General features: G+C 37.5%; 1 protein-coding gene across 3 annotated transcripts; it reads right to left on the bottom strand.

Annotated features, from left to right (window-relative positions):
• Window positions 1–932: 932 nt before the first annotated feature.
• On the bottom strand, window positions 933–9,683 carry LOC106151812 (gem-associated protein 2). 3 transcript variants are annotated; one of them, XM_013525228.2, is made up of 8 exons: window positions 9,445–9,683; window positions 4,581–4,668; window positions 3,863–3,952; window positions 3,242–3,322; window positions 2,476–2,637; window positions 2,233–2,301; window positions 1,792–1,902; window positions 933–1,271 (listed from the first exon to the last, which is right to left on the bottom strand). In XM_013525228.2, exons 1-8 carry the CDS (start codon window positions 9,507–9,509, stop codon window positions 1,176–1,178), a joined length of 762 nt encoding a protein of 253 aa, XP_013380682.2. In that variant the 5' UTR covers window positions 9,510–9,683; the 3' UTR covers window positions 933–1,175. The 3 variants fall into 3 exon arrangements, with proteins under 3 accessions (XP_013380682.2, XP_013380681.2, XP_086871945.1); XM_013525227.2 differs by having other exon boundaries at window positions 9,449–9,681; XM_087015819.1 differs by lacking the exon at window positions 2,233–2,301 and having other exon boundaries at window positions 9,449–9,683.
• Window positions 9,684–15,084: the final 5,401 nt, after the last annotated feature.

The following is a 15,084-nucleotide window of genomic DNA, read 5'->3' as shown; positions in this document are numbered from 1 at the left end:
CAAGACCTGCTAGTGTGCTCATTGATCACACAAATCGGCTGGTTGAAATTGTTCTAATCACTATTGTTGACTGTTTATCTAATTAAAATATTGGGCTGGGGGGGGGGGGGGGGGGGGGGGGGGGGGGGGGGGCAGAGGATGTTCTTCATTCCGTGACTGATTAAGGCCAAATGTTTGATGTATGTAGTTGTATCAATGTAACACGAGGTAAATTTCAACATAAATTTAAAGGTACATGTGTACCATCCGTGTACATTTTAGTTAGAAATGGTATAAAACAAAGAATCCAAGAGCAGGGATGGGTTGACCAGTAATTTGTGTAATGGAGAAAGACATCTTTTTATACCTTATATCTTCACCACACCATAAAATCATTTAAAGTACTAGTATATACCCCTAGAACTTGCAATTAAAACAAACTCCTTTTTCGTCTACATGTACATCTTGCAAAAATACTTATCTTTTCCAATTAAGACCTTTAAAAAATCCCCCCCCCCAAAAAAAAAAAAAAAAAATTGTACCAGATGTCAATATTATCTTCTCAAATGTTAAGCAATGACTTGTGAGTAGGAGAAATTGCTTCTTCTTCTTCTTTTTTTTTTTTTTTTGTGAAACATTGAATTTAGTGGAAAATCCGTGATAAGATACATGTGTCAAAGTAAATGTATATATATCAACTTTAAATGTGCTGCAAAATTTTTTCTTCAATTTTAGAGAATTAGCTTCTATTAAAATAGTTTGTTAATGTGTGGCACTTTATCAAATCTCCAACTTGTATTAACCTAAACTGGTTTATCAGAATTACTAAACATGTTTCTCAACAAATATTAATAGAGTATCAATAATACAGTGATGATAATCTATTTGACACACATGGTTTTAATACCACAAAGAACCAAGGAGGCCGACTGAAAAAAAATTAACATACCACATAAAATAAAATTGCTTTATTCTGATATTAAAAAATCACATATTTACACAAATTAGAGCACCACATGATTCCCCTGACTTCAAAGATAAAAAGTTAGAATAGCACAGCTAATGGAATTTCTCCATTATGACTTAAAAGGTTATACATCATCTGCCAGGTCCTTTTGCCTAGAATAACCTGGCAACCAGCTCTTTCCAGCGTCTGCCAGCTAGGTTTATCTGCCTTAAATAACCAGCAACCAGTTTTATCCATTATCTGCCAGGTCTATCTGCCCAAAATACCTGGCGACCAGTGTAATTAGTAGATTAAGTGGCCGCAATAAAGGATGTTGTGGAGAGGGCTGAAAATATAAACAAAAGAAATACTGAGTATGTGTTTCTTGCCCTCCTTATCATTAAAGAAAATTGGTTTTTTTTAAATTATAAATATATATTCTTTTAAATTAAAATCATCTTCTTACTCCAAATCAAACATAAATTTTTGGCAAAGCAGTAGTTTGTGATTGCCGTAACTTCATTGAGTCCATATCACTGGTTCACAGACTTAGAGGGCATTCCCAGAGATTTAGATTGATCTTACTAGATCGACCTAACTCCCTGGGGGTTCACGCTAAATTGCAGTCAGCCGACTGCGCACGGAAGTTATAATTACCACCTTACAGCTTGTAGTAGGCGGGACGGACATTTAAGCCAGATTATCTGACAGTAATCTAGTGAGACTCCCCACGGGGATAGATCGATCTAAAATCTATGGGAATGCGCCCTTAACTAGCTTACCAGCATACAATGGTCTGTGGATAGGATGTTTGACTGATGTTATTTAGTCTCGAAGTGAAGAATAATTCTATTTTACTAACTTACCAGTGTTGCCCTAAGACTGGAGCAGTTCCTGGCCAGAGTTCTTAACAATGAGCAGGTTTCTGGCGTGAGGGGTTTCGCAAGACTTGCCAACAAAGCATAGAACCAACGCCCCTGAATGAAGGTAGACAATATACAAGGATGTACTACTACAGGCCAAAGGAAGAGCATGGTTTTTATAAAACCAATTGGTCAGAAGTTTGAGCTGCTTTAGTGATATTTTTTCTTTACAATGTGCTAAAATGATTAAAAAGGGACCAAGGAAATATGTACTGTAATATTTCCCTACCCACTTATAACAATTCATCATTTTCATCATTATTGATTTAGCTTTGTCACTTTTAGCTTTTCAGAAATGACTTAAAATGGCTAAAGGATGATTCCCTATAAATATAACAAAAAAAATAAAAAATACTATAGATAACTACTGCCATAAGTACCAACCTGCTCTTGTGAAAACCCTGTGGCTTCAAACCAGTTTAAATGATATTCAAGTACTTTCAACACAGCTGGCTAGAAAAAATATTGAATAAATACCTTATTCTACTACCCATTTATTTGTTCATCTGTTTTTTCTCCACAGAATTTTCATCACAAGGCTTATGATGGACAAGTTGGAAATCGATCCGTTTATCAGAAAATAATTATTCTAAGCACATGTACAGTTTATCAGTCAAAATATATTACCTGATCCATTGAGGCAATTATGCTAACTAATGGAGGTGTCCCATCAGGATACTTCTCTTGATCATCACCAGTCTCCTCTTCTACAGTGCTGCTATCTATCTTCTGTCCAGGAAACTTCCCAAAACACAGCCTGCACCACCCTTCAGGATAGTCTGGTTGTGGCTGTTGTCAATATGTAAAAATACAGATAAAATAGTAAATAATCTATGACCTTTTTCATTGATTCTCAATTCCTGACAAAAAAAAAAAAAAAAATAACGAACCAGGTGTTTGGATGTGCAGGACAAGCTTTTGTGGCAGCTAAGGCTCTATTCCCATAGATTTTAGATCGATCTATCCCCGTGGGGAGTCTCACTTACTTTCAGATAATCCGACTTAAATGTCTGTCCCGCCTACTACAAGCTGTAAGGGGGTAATTAACTTTCGTGTCTGCCCGGCTGACAGCCATTTAGTGTGAACCCCCAGGGAGTCAGGTCGATCTAAAGTAGGTCGATCTAATCTATGGAAATGGGGTGTAAAAGAGTGGACTCTCTCTCTCTCTCTCTCTCTCTCTCTATATATATATATATAGTGCATATAGCTTTTTCATTTCTAAAAACATTATTTAGAGTTTGTGTGGATGTGTCATTAGTTGTAAAGAATTGCACCCCTATAGTTGTAAAATATATTATGAAAGTAAAATGCTGATACTGTTATGCATAAAAAAGACTGACAAGAGTTTTGATTAAGGCCAACTTTGTTTTTGTTAAAGAAAGATCTTACTTACCAATTTTATTGGTGCTCCTTTATAATGAAGAGCGGGAGGTGGGGTTTGTTGTTTTAGCCTTGCTTTGTACTGGACTAATTTCTGGAAAAATATCAAAGAAGATACTAAATAATGGTGCGAATGGCAAGATTCACAAAGTGACTTTAGTCTGAAAATAGGTCTCAACATATAGACCATCAATTAAGTTTACTTGGATCCAATATAAATCAACTGTAGTCCCATCAATTGAAATACTGCTCCCTTTTTAAAGCGAGAAAGACCAAGGCGTGGGGGATCGAGTCATGTGAAGTGGGTCTGTCATAGTCACCCTGAAAATCGCTCCACATCTTTTGGTTACCAATCTCAGAAATAAGGACACCAACTATTTATTTTATGTGAATATTTTCACTTTATTGAGCTTTATATCCATACTAAACAAAAGACATAATCACTCCAGTAGAGATTTCTCAACATTACCATCTTTGTATTAGAGGGAAAGAAACCATAGCTTAAAATAGCCCGAATGAGGATGAACAAGATGGACAAAAGGATAAAGGTACCCTCAGTATTAGTCAAATCATCATTTTACTCTTTTTTTAGGTCCCAGAAAGTAATGTTTCCCTTTAACACGCCACAAAGTACCTGTCTGACATCAGAAAAGTTGGCAGTTTGAGTCTCCTGCCAATGAAGATCTTCCGTGTAACCATGAGGAGCTGGTTGGCAACCATTGGACTGACATGGAAAATAACATATTAATTAATTAATAAGCAATATAAAATTCATTTAAGTGAAACAGCTCCCAAAAGGCATAATATCAAATGTGCATTATGCAGTTTGTTTGGTTAGGCACTTGCCCGAGGCAACTGTGCATTTAAAGAGGCACTGGGCTAGTAAAAAGTTTTACATAATGCAGCCCACTTTAAGACACCTATTGCCCGAAAGGCTACTTGTCCAAATTTTAACACAGACAAACAATGCCATTGATAATAAGAGATAACACACATGATTTATTTAAGGCTTTATACCATGTTAGCCAAAATCAGGCTAAAAAAACCCATTTTTTTATAAAAACGGTTGTTATTATATCATCACATAAATATTATGGGCATTGTTCGTTTTTAGAAAAGTATGGGAATTTTGATGATGATGATGTCCAATCGGCAGTTTTGAGGTAAAAGTACTATTTTTGGTGTCTTGGTGTTCCGTATGACCTGGGTTTGTATGGGAGAAAAATTCCAAGACTGCTTAACAGCATAGGTTTACTTCACTTCACTTTAGGAGTGAGTGTGTTAAAATAATCAATCTGAACTAAATATGATATCGAGAGAATTGAGGTGTTTGAAATCCATTATTACAGTACTTTGGTAACTTTGACTGTCTGCTTCCTTAAGAATGCTTTTGTGTCAATATCAGCAACTACCACTTGGGGACATTTTCTGGCTTCATATCTGAAATATTAACAAATAAATTTATTAAAATCAATTCTAAATTTTAAATGATCCTACTTTCAATTATAATAATAATAATAATAATAATAATAATAATGATATTTATTTGAGGCTAAAATCCAAATTTGTTCATCAGACTTTACAATACCATGTGAAAAAAATAATAAAAAGACCAGTAGAAAATTGATTAAAACAGAAAAATTAATTAAAATAAATAGTGTAGAAATTAGAATGTTACTTGACCACTCACTTTAAAAAGTCATTAACAAAAACTTAATTCATTATTTTTTAAATAGATAAGTCTTAAGTTCCCTTTTAAAAGTATTTCAATATTAAGTCAATTGTGTTATGCTGCTATGCATATTTGAGAAGTAAGTGATTATCCATGGAAATTATGCACAGAATTTGGTCTAAGCTTGCAAGAAACAAGTAGTTTTGTGAAGAGCAAAATAATTCAAAACTAGAAGAAATTCCTAAAGCACAGATCTCCTGCAGGAAAAAGGGCCACCAAAAATCTCTCAAAATATACTGAAAAAACCAAATATCATTAAAATAATAACTTCCTTCCAGAATCCTTAGAGGCATCAATGACCACATCAACAAGACTGGACCAATGACTGGTTTCAACGTATGTCCTATAATGCACAGAAATACTACATACTCTCAGTCAACCAAAAAACCTCCCACTTTTACCAGTACAACAACCATGTATTAGTATAAAATTACCTCTTTGGAGTCACATATATGTACCATCTCTGGTGATCTGAAATGGCTCCCCCACATCAGCAATAAAACCAAAAAAAGCTAGTTGTCACTGTGTTTCCTTAAAAAGAATCTTAAGCACTGCCCCTTATCTTGCAGAAAATTAGCCTATCAATCCCTAGTCTGTTCCACCTTTGAAATACAGTTTCATAGTCTGGGATCCCATTAAAAAAGATATCAATAAAAATGAGGAAAGTCAGAGGCAGGCAGTGTTATCATTACAGGTGATTATGGTGGCAGAAAACCAGGGTGTGTCTCAGAAATGCTGTAAAACCTAGGCCCAACTACATTCTGCAACAGAGGAAAAGCTATCAAACTTACACAAGTTACAGTGTATTTATTTTATATACTCTGAGCTTAAGAATCTCACGCTATCTATGCGTCATCAGGACTACTTGATCAGTAAACGCATAGTTAAAGCCAAGGATTTCCCCCCTTATGACACAGTTAACCTGGTTAAAAAAATCAGCAAATGTTTCTATCCCCTTCAAGGCAAGACGGGTATCTTCCAGAACTCTTTTCTACCAAAAACATTCTGGATTGGAACTACCCTGAGGACTGTATAGTTTGTTTACAGTCTGTTGACTTTCAAAGCAGCAGTCCTTAAAGGTATACTGTGATGAAAAAACGGGTTAAAACTATCCATTAGTTGCCCAAAAGTCATTTTTGAGTAATGAAAAAAAGTTCTTACGTTTATTTAGTTTTTAAAGCCGATTTTATGCAGGTGTGAATGTAGTTTATGATACTCCCGCGTGGTGGCGCTTTGAGGCGAGTGACGTCACTAGCGTCGAGGCTCAGAAAGCCATATTCGATTCAGCTATCCGCTTGCTAGCAGTGCAAACTAAAAGCGGTACACGCAATTGATTACTACATGATCATTTATAAATTCAAACTTTTGAAGATAGATACACAAAAGAAGATGAATTTCCTACGTGGTTATCATTTATTAACCAACAAAATACACCAAAACTATGTTAACAGTAAAGGTTTGGAAGCAGGGCAGCGAACATAGTTTTTCACACATTGCCCATCTGTCGCGTCGGCTGAACGTTCTTATCCCGACTGATAAGAGAAAGTTACCTAATACATGCAGGTGTGACAGCTTACATTATTTTTCACACCCGTGCAGTTTACCAGTGTCATTCCGGGAGAGCCAGGTCAGTGGACAAAAGGCCAAAGATATCGGACTGATAGCATCGGACACTACATTTCACACCTCTGCAAGTTACCTCGCTACTTCTGCCTTACACGTGATCAGTGCAGCAGTATGTCGAGTAAAAATTTGATTCCACTATCATGTTAATATTAAAGTTTTCACTAACATAACCAAAAAATTCGACAACATAATTCTGCTACGAACTTTTTTTGGGCTCTAGAAGCTGCTCTCTTCTTCCTTTCGACGGCCGCATCATGCAAACAACTTCCAGGTAAGACTCTCGTCGGCAGCGCTCTGGCATTTACTGTCGCATTTTGGTACTCCGAAAAATCGAATATACTGGGTACAGCATCATCTTTTAGTTTTCTCCGTGCTTTTCCACCGCACAATTCAGCTCGCAGGTCACGTATGAAGCATTCCGGCTCGAAGTGGTCGCTACAGATCCTCGCGTGTTTTGACACTGTGCTGGGATTTTTTAACTTCAGAGAATTGAGCCAAATTTTTTGCGGCATCCGCAGGCAGGATATAATAGCAGATGTCTTTCTTATTGTAGCCTACATTACGGCACCCGGGAGCAACACAACTTTGCGGCATTTGTTTTTCTGACACCTGGATGTTTAGTCGCCTACTGCATAGTATATAGGGACAGTCGGGCTGACGTCACGCGCCTTAGCAACCGGCATCTGGGGTAAAACAAACCGGGCAACATGGCGGATCACATTGACTTCTATGTAAAAGTTCGCAGACTTTGTCCGAAGATATCATATACTTCACAGTGCCTGACCACTTGTGTCAGTGAGGATGAGTTATTTACCTGGTCGTTTTCCTTTACAGGCCTTTGTAATTAGCCGCTGCACACCTGGTAAAGAGATAAAATCGGCCCTAACATAACTGCCGATCGTTATCTGTGATCGGGAATTTTACAGCAGAAGATTTCGCAAAGGCAGTGCTTGACCTTTTGTGTCTGGCGGGTTGAATCATTTACCTGGACTATTGAGTTAGCAGGCCTTGGTAATAAACTACTGTTTAACTTGTTACGGGATAAAATTGGTATAAACTGAATACGCAAATGTTCACCTTAAGTATAGGCCTATACATGTACATAAGTTGGTGAAAAAGGAATGGCTTCTTAGAACGTGGATCGTAAGAAAGGCCTGGAAAATGTGCAACACTGAGAAGTTATTTGAATAAGAGTTCTACAAATTGTGATTAAATCACCTGCTGCTGCAATACCCAGGGGAACAGGATAGGGGCAATGTCATCGGTCCCATGGCCTCTTAATTTGTCTGTATAGTAATAGGACAGCATAAGCAGTTGCTTGCTAACTTTTTGTTACCTGTATTAATATTGGCAGCTATGCGTCTATGAGTGTTTACAATCTTAGTGTGCACTTTTCTGGTACGAAAATTGGCGAAATATCATGGAAGACAGAACGTTTTAAAAGTTTCAAAACGTACAAGGTTAAAATTAAATTGAATAACAAACACGGTAATAAAGCTGTACATGTATGTCATTTTACCATTTAAGGTCGCTTTATTTATGGCAACTTTTTTTTTATTTTACTTGATAACTTAAAGATTTTAGACATTAACTCACAGGTTTGTCAATATATTGACGTACGTTTTTATCTTATCTTCATAACACCCTCAGTTAACTTGCAACAAAAAAGTTCGACGTTATAGTCCATCAATTTTAACTAAAAGAATTGATATACCGTCACACATGCCAAAACAAGATGCAATCTCAATTTCTTGTAAATATTACTTATTAATTCCTGTAACAAATGACAAACATAAATACCAAACAAGGTACAATGACTTTCTCCTTATCTATAATAAAATAATCTATACACACATACACAATTCTCGTAGTGCATGTATAGCTATGACCAAATCTTGTTTCGATCAACAATCCCGTCTTTAGTCACGTTTGCACGACCTATATATATAGCCTGCAACAGTCGTTTACTTTTCCGTGGATCTTTGAAATTTAACAAATCCCATTAGATTTTATTAATGTGTTGGTAGTGTCACCTGGTTAACAGCAAGCTTCCACCATTTCACTTTTGTTCGTGCCTGAGAGTTAAACAGTACCGGTTCAATTCAGTAGGCCTGCAAAATCTACCCCGTCATATGTGTCAGCAATATATGCAACATCAACAGTTATTATAGTACAATTGAAACCTTCCTTGATAATATTAGTTGCTTCCGTATGGTTTTCTTTTCAAAGACATGTGAATATTATGCTCATCCAGGTAAGCAAATGGGTCTTTGCAATCTACCACTGTAAGATTCCCGACCACAGATAACGATCGGCATTTAAGGCCGATTTTATCTCTTGACCAGGTGTGCAGCGGCTAATTACAAAGGTCTGTAAAGGAAATCGACCAGGTAAATAACTCATCCTCAGTGACACAAGTGGTCAGGCACTGTGAAGTATGATATCTTCGGACGAAGTCTGCCAACTTTTACATGGAAGTCAATGCGATCCGCCATGTTGCCCGATTTGTTTTACCCCAGATGCCGGTTGCTAAGGTAAAGTGCCCGGATGACCGACTGTCCCTATACTATTACTACTACAGCTGTGGGAAGCTACTCCCTGGGTTACGTCACTAGAAACTGACCAATCAGAATTTTCTCATCTAAATCTCATCTTTTCTCTCTAAAACTTAAAAAGAACAATTTTTTGACGTCGATTTATAGTTTTTATACTATAAAAAAGCAGTGAACGCTCTGTGTTCCTAGAGCACAGTAGGCCTTTAAGGACTAATGCCGACAAACACCATCTCTCGCGTCGCGTACAGGACTTGCGTAGAACCCCATTCAGATTAAGATTCAGAAAAAAAGCGTGCCCCTCACTTACTGCACCCGACGTAAATATTCTTGTCCGGTGGTTGGGGGAACGTCCAGTTCATAGTCCTCATCGTTACCAAAATCTAAAGCGAGGGCTTGAACCATGAGACCTTCTTCGTCCGACATAATCGGCATTAGAGGTTTTTCTTTCAAATGGAATTTTAAGCTACATAATTATGTTACAGAAGAAGTTTCATTGACACAGCCGGCAGCACTGACACTTTCTTATCTTCTCGCATTGAAGAGCATCCAATTCAAGACGGTACAATTACTGTATTCGCGTATTGACTGTTTGCAGTGACGTCATTTTACTCCTTAGCACTAGTCGCGGTGATGTTGGAGGCATATTTTAACTTAGACCTTGTACATGTGTTTTAACACTAACAGTATCCGATAAGTTGGCGGAAGTGAAGAGACATTAAATTTCTCAGTTTTGACATATGGACTGAGAATGGCAACTTATTACATAGGCCTACTGTCTTTGCGAAACTCGGGGGTAAGGCAGGTTATCTGAGAAATTTTTAAGCAGGCCTAGGGGCCTACCCGCAAAACAAACTGAAACATGGGAAAATTGAAGTTCTGGTAAGCCATCTACCTAAGCCAAGCAGACAATTCTAAGACTGGAGAAAAAATATGCCCCAAGTCCAATATGACAATAATATTTCATGACAATAAATTTATAATATCATATCATTATGCACCGCACAAAACTAAACACGATAAACGGCTGGGTAAATCGTTTATTCAGGCGAGTTTTTTATCAGAAGAAAAACCAGAACACAATACTTTGAACACAAACACAATTTAAGATTCTTAAATTTGGAGCAGCCCTGGGCATGTGTTGTATTTAGAAGTTAATTACAAGTAGGGCCTATAATCCCAAGACAAGGAACCGTTTAAGATCTGTACCGTATATGGGGTAGCGTGTAGTGGACAAGAATTTTCAGAATCCTATGGAATATGAAATCATGTCCCACATTTCTCTTTATTTAGTACATAGTTTAATTAAAGCCTGGTTTAATTCGAAAGTAGACGTTATGCTTTTAACTTACCTTTATACGCAAAACGCGATCCAAAGATTCCGCGATTCGAAGTTTCAAACCTTTTGACCTAATGAAGGGTAGCACAGAGAAACGCCAAGTGTGTACACAGAATCAGCCGACAAAATGACCGGTGATACTTCAAATTATTATTAAGTCGAATGTACCGGTATATGACGCGAAGTCTCGAAACTCGGAACTCTCTCTCGTACATGTAACTCTATTCTGTCTCTTCTTAATTCTCTCAAAGCATAGGCCTACTGTTAAAACGGTCTTTTTTACATATCCAACATAACAAATGTTTTGCTCGCAGTGTAAAGCCCGCCGCACACAGAACAATTTTTCGCCGGCCGACAAAAGATAAGATCAGCGCACGCACACGACAAGCTGTCGCAACAAAGCGCCGACTGGTGTGGTGAAAGTGACGTAGTTATTGTCTCGTCCGCGAGGTGGTACGTTGTTTCAAAATGGCTGCAATTTGTAATGATAAGAGTTAAAATTAAATGTAAGAGTATAACAAGATTACTCTAGTTAATTTAATTGAAAAATGAGCAAATTGATATGCCCAAATTTTCTAAATCAACGCAATACTCATAGACCATAAAAATACAGCCTATAGGATGACAACAGTTTGTCAGTTAAGACAGATTTAGTCGCTTCGATGCAGCGTTACGTAACTTACGTCGTTAAATGGTTTATGACGCTGAAAAATTAAAAAAAAACCAAATACTAATAAAAAATTACTGGGGGCATCCATATTGAATTCTGACGTGGGCATGTGATATCAGATGGCGCAACCATTGGCTGAAGATAATGATCAGCGCGACAAATTGTCGTAGGAAAGCGCACACACTACGGTACGACGTTTAAAAATCAAACATGTTTGATTCTCTCCCGACTAGTTGAAAAGTTGTCGTGGAGCAGCGCAGACAGGCAGATATTTTGTCGTAAGTGTGTCGGCCGACTAAAAATCGTTCTGTGTGCGGCGGGCTTTAGATTTATCGGAACAAACAAATGTCTTAATTACTTGAAATTACATAGTATCAGTATTACGCAAAGAAACTGCAATGAGCTCATTCCAAATGAAACAATCGGTCTATGTAGATCGACCCAACCCCGCAGGACTGTCACTGAATACAATCAGATTAACAGATTAACACGTCTTCTCTTTGCGTTGAGTACCCGCACGAAAACGAAGTAGATACTCCAGCGCAGTAGACTACTGCAATCATACTGCAAACATGCTTCAAATCTGCTTCGATTGGGGAGCTAATTAGCATATTTGAAACATGCTTCTATCATGCTGCTAATCTACTCCTCTGTACAACCCTATGTAATTTTTGAAGTAGAATTGCAGTAGGCTATACTGCATTTCCAGGGCCGTAGCCTGAGCAAAATGCCAGGGGGGGGGGCAGTAAGCGGACACGAGGGGGCTTAGCCCCCGAGGGGGGAGGGGGTGTCCCCCTACCAGTGTGGAAAATTCTAAATCCCAGGGGGGGCAGCTGCCCCCCTGCCCCCCCGGAGGCTACGGCCCTGATTTCTACTGCAAATATGCTCCACACCACTACTGCGTTAATGCTTCTTTGCTACTTCGATACTACTGCATTTTCGTGCGGGTAAAATACCGGTGGTTACGGTAATTCTCCAATCTATACGAACGCCGCAATAATTACGAACGAAACGTTTTTTCTCTGAATCTGAATTTTTTGTCTCCGTTCTGTACGAACGATCGCTAAACTCACCTTGGGCACAATTTAAATTTTCCGAACGCAAGAAAGTGTGCCCAATTGAAACTCGCCCCATGATTCGTCAAAGCGAGTTTTCAGACCACCGTTCCAAACAAAGGAACTGCCACTTGACAGGAGAGATTGTTATCATGTATTTGTGCTGTTTTTGAATGAGACGATAGAAGGACTCAACCTGCCTGCCGGCAGCTGCAGGCCAGTTTTAAAACCCTATTGTTATTTAGAAATTATTGAAAGCATCAGTACACATAAATTACTTACTGTTTATTATCATTTCTTAACTTCTGCCGGCCGACTGATCATCAACATCCACCATCGGTGTTTCACCGATAACTGGTTTCCAGTAAAATCTATAAACGTGAAACCCACGCAGAACAGAAGAGTATGAGAAATCCATAGTCAATGATCGAGTTTTTCTTTGTTTTTGGTAGTCATTAGGAAATTAAATTTTTTAAGAGGAGTTCTGTCTTGTATTGTATTTATTTTTCTAATTTGAGTTGTGATAAAGTTCATGCTTTTTTGTTTGTTTGTTTTTCCTTGTTAAAGACCTTGTCTCATGAACAACTATTAGGTAAACCTTACTGATATTGGTGATTGTGAAAAATAAAGGTGCCGTATGACTTTATACAAATTTACCTGCAGTTTTCTGTATTTTTTTCTAATTAAGTTTACATTGATTGCGTGCAAATTAATATGCTGTAAAAAACTTACATAAATAGACGTGAATTGAGCTGATGTTATTTTTCATATCAAGTATAATCTCTATTAACGACAGTGATATCTACTGTGAGGAGTTTCAAGTATTTTGTTTTGGCGGAAGAAATTTATGTAGGCCTAATGGGGGGGGGGGGGGGGTGACATTATTAATATTGCAGATTTTCTATATGTGAAATCATATTAAAAGTAAATACGCATTAAATAAAATATGCAACTGGATACGCAAATATTCTTGTCTGTTTTTGACAGAAGTTGGGAAAAACGATGTTGTCCTGTCTTGGTAAAACATAACAGGGAAAAACGATGTTGTCTTGTCTTGGGAGAAATGTACCTCTTTAGTATGAAGGAATTGTTTCTTAACTTGAATTCCCGACTTTTGTTTAGTTTGTTTTCATTCATTGCAATATCGCAAGAATAATTTGTTTGTGCTAAAAGCTGATCACAGTGATTTAATCTGAAAGTAATGCTTACACTTAGCAATGTAGGTAAGTGGAGATAATTTCCGGTACAGCCGTATTCCATTCGTATTTCAATGGATACGAACGCGTGGCAATTTTTAGCAGACTGAATTTCAAGCCTTACGAACAAAATGATTATCTTCCAAAAATAATTAATTTTAATCGTTCGTATAGATTGGAGAATTACCGTATACGAGCACTTTAGAAACAAGAGGCGTGTTTGCATTGCATTCAGTGACAGTCGCCGAGGAGTTGGATCGATTTACGTAGAACGATAAATTCATTGGAAATGCGCCCAATGGTACACAAAGACTCTTGAGCGACGTCACGTCTGTCTGTGTCACATAATTTTTCCTGATAATTATCTTTATGTCAGCCGTGACAATGAGTCCGGTTAAAAAATAAATAAATAAACAAAATATCCTCCCATGCTTGTACCAAAGGCACAGAAAAAAGTTACATCATATTTGGACATCACATGATAATGACTGGAACAACTGCCTGCCATCACATGACTGGGACAACTGCCAGATAATAGAATTGTAAAGCAAGTGGACAATCTTGAGCAAGATACAAAGGGAAACACATGGACAGAATCCATCCAATCTTTTCACTATTGTTGGGGTTTCTCCCAAGATAGCAACTCGCCAAAGAAAATACATCAAATAGAAAACCTAGTAGAAAAATTGAACATAAAAAAGGAAAAAACTTTTTTGGCAGGAATTAAACAGCTGGACCTCAAACAAATTAAGGCCATACAATTAAAAAATCTTATGAATGTGAAAATTACATCAAAATCAGTGTCTCCTCCTTAGATATCAAAACACTGGAAAAAATTAGACTAAGTGACCACGACCTGGCAATAGAAAGGGGCCGATACACAAACCCTAAAACTCCACTTGACGAGAGAAAATGTAAAGCTTGCATCTGCGTAGAGGATGAAAAACACTTCCTCATGGTATGTACAAGATACACTGTTGAAAGGCAACGAATGCATGAAGAGCTATTGAAAATCAGTGTAGTGGGTCTAGAGGACAGTGATCAGATATTGCCAATTCTCCTTAATCCACCCTGTGAGAAAAGTCTCAAAGTTATAGCAGAATTTGTAAAAACTGCTGTTAAAATACATAGATCACCCACATTTTAGTACATCACAGCCACTAATTGTTGATAATGCTGTGAATAGCTTAATTAATTAATTAATCTTATAGCATAACACGCATTAACACATGTGTAATTTAAGCATAATACATATGTAAACATATATAAATGTATATCCTTTATATATTGTGTAAATAATGTAGTCTAGTGAGCCTGCAATTGTATTCATGCCATTTAGTGCTCAATAAACTTATTATTATAATCGGCTGGAAGATTTCCGGAGTCCCAAGGGCAACTTTATACTGTACATGGACACAAATATTGTAATGAAACTTTTATAAATATGTAATGAAATATTTTAATACCGCGCAATACTCAATCCGAAATTCCATGGTTCGTGTCGGATTTGCGTAAAGTGGCTCAAAGAAAACCGAGGGCACATGATGTCCAGTTTAACGATTTATTTGTTGACGCTCGCTAACTACATGTTCTAGGTGAAGTATCCAACTTCTGAACCCTTCCCACAACTCGCGTCCGTCTCCTTAGCTCTCACAAGAGGTCTCTCTAAATCTGATCCTTCCGATA

Source organism: Lingula anatina, chromosome 6 (assembly GCF_051362555.1).
Source record: "Lingula anatina isolate TDL-2025a chromosome 6, LinAna3.0, whole genome shotgun sequence".
NCBI classification, from domain to species: domain Eukaryota; kingdom Metazoa; phylum Brachiopoda; class Lingulata; order Lingulida; family Lingulidae; genus Lingula; species Lingula anatina.
Note: the sequence above shows the minus strand (reverse complement) of the source record. Positions and strands in the feature narration are given on the sequence as shown.

What these genes read in the sequence shown, in the direction of transcription:
- LOC106151812 (XM_013525227.2), bottom strand. Translation starts at nt 9,573, where the DNA reads ATGCCGATTATGTCGGACGAAGAAGGTCTCATGGTTCAAGCCCTCGCT. An exon ending in TAATTGCCTCAATGGATCAG is followed by an intron (nt 2,302 to 2,475) that starts GTAATATATTTT and finishes TATTTTTTCTAG; the next exon opens with CCAGCTGTGTTGAAAGTACT. An exon ending in CAGGGTTTTCACAAGAGCAG is followed by an intron (nt 1,903 to 2,232) that starts GTTGGTACTTAT and finishes ACCTTCATTCAG; the next exon opens with GGGCGTTGGTTCTATGCTTT.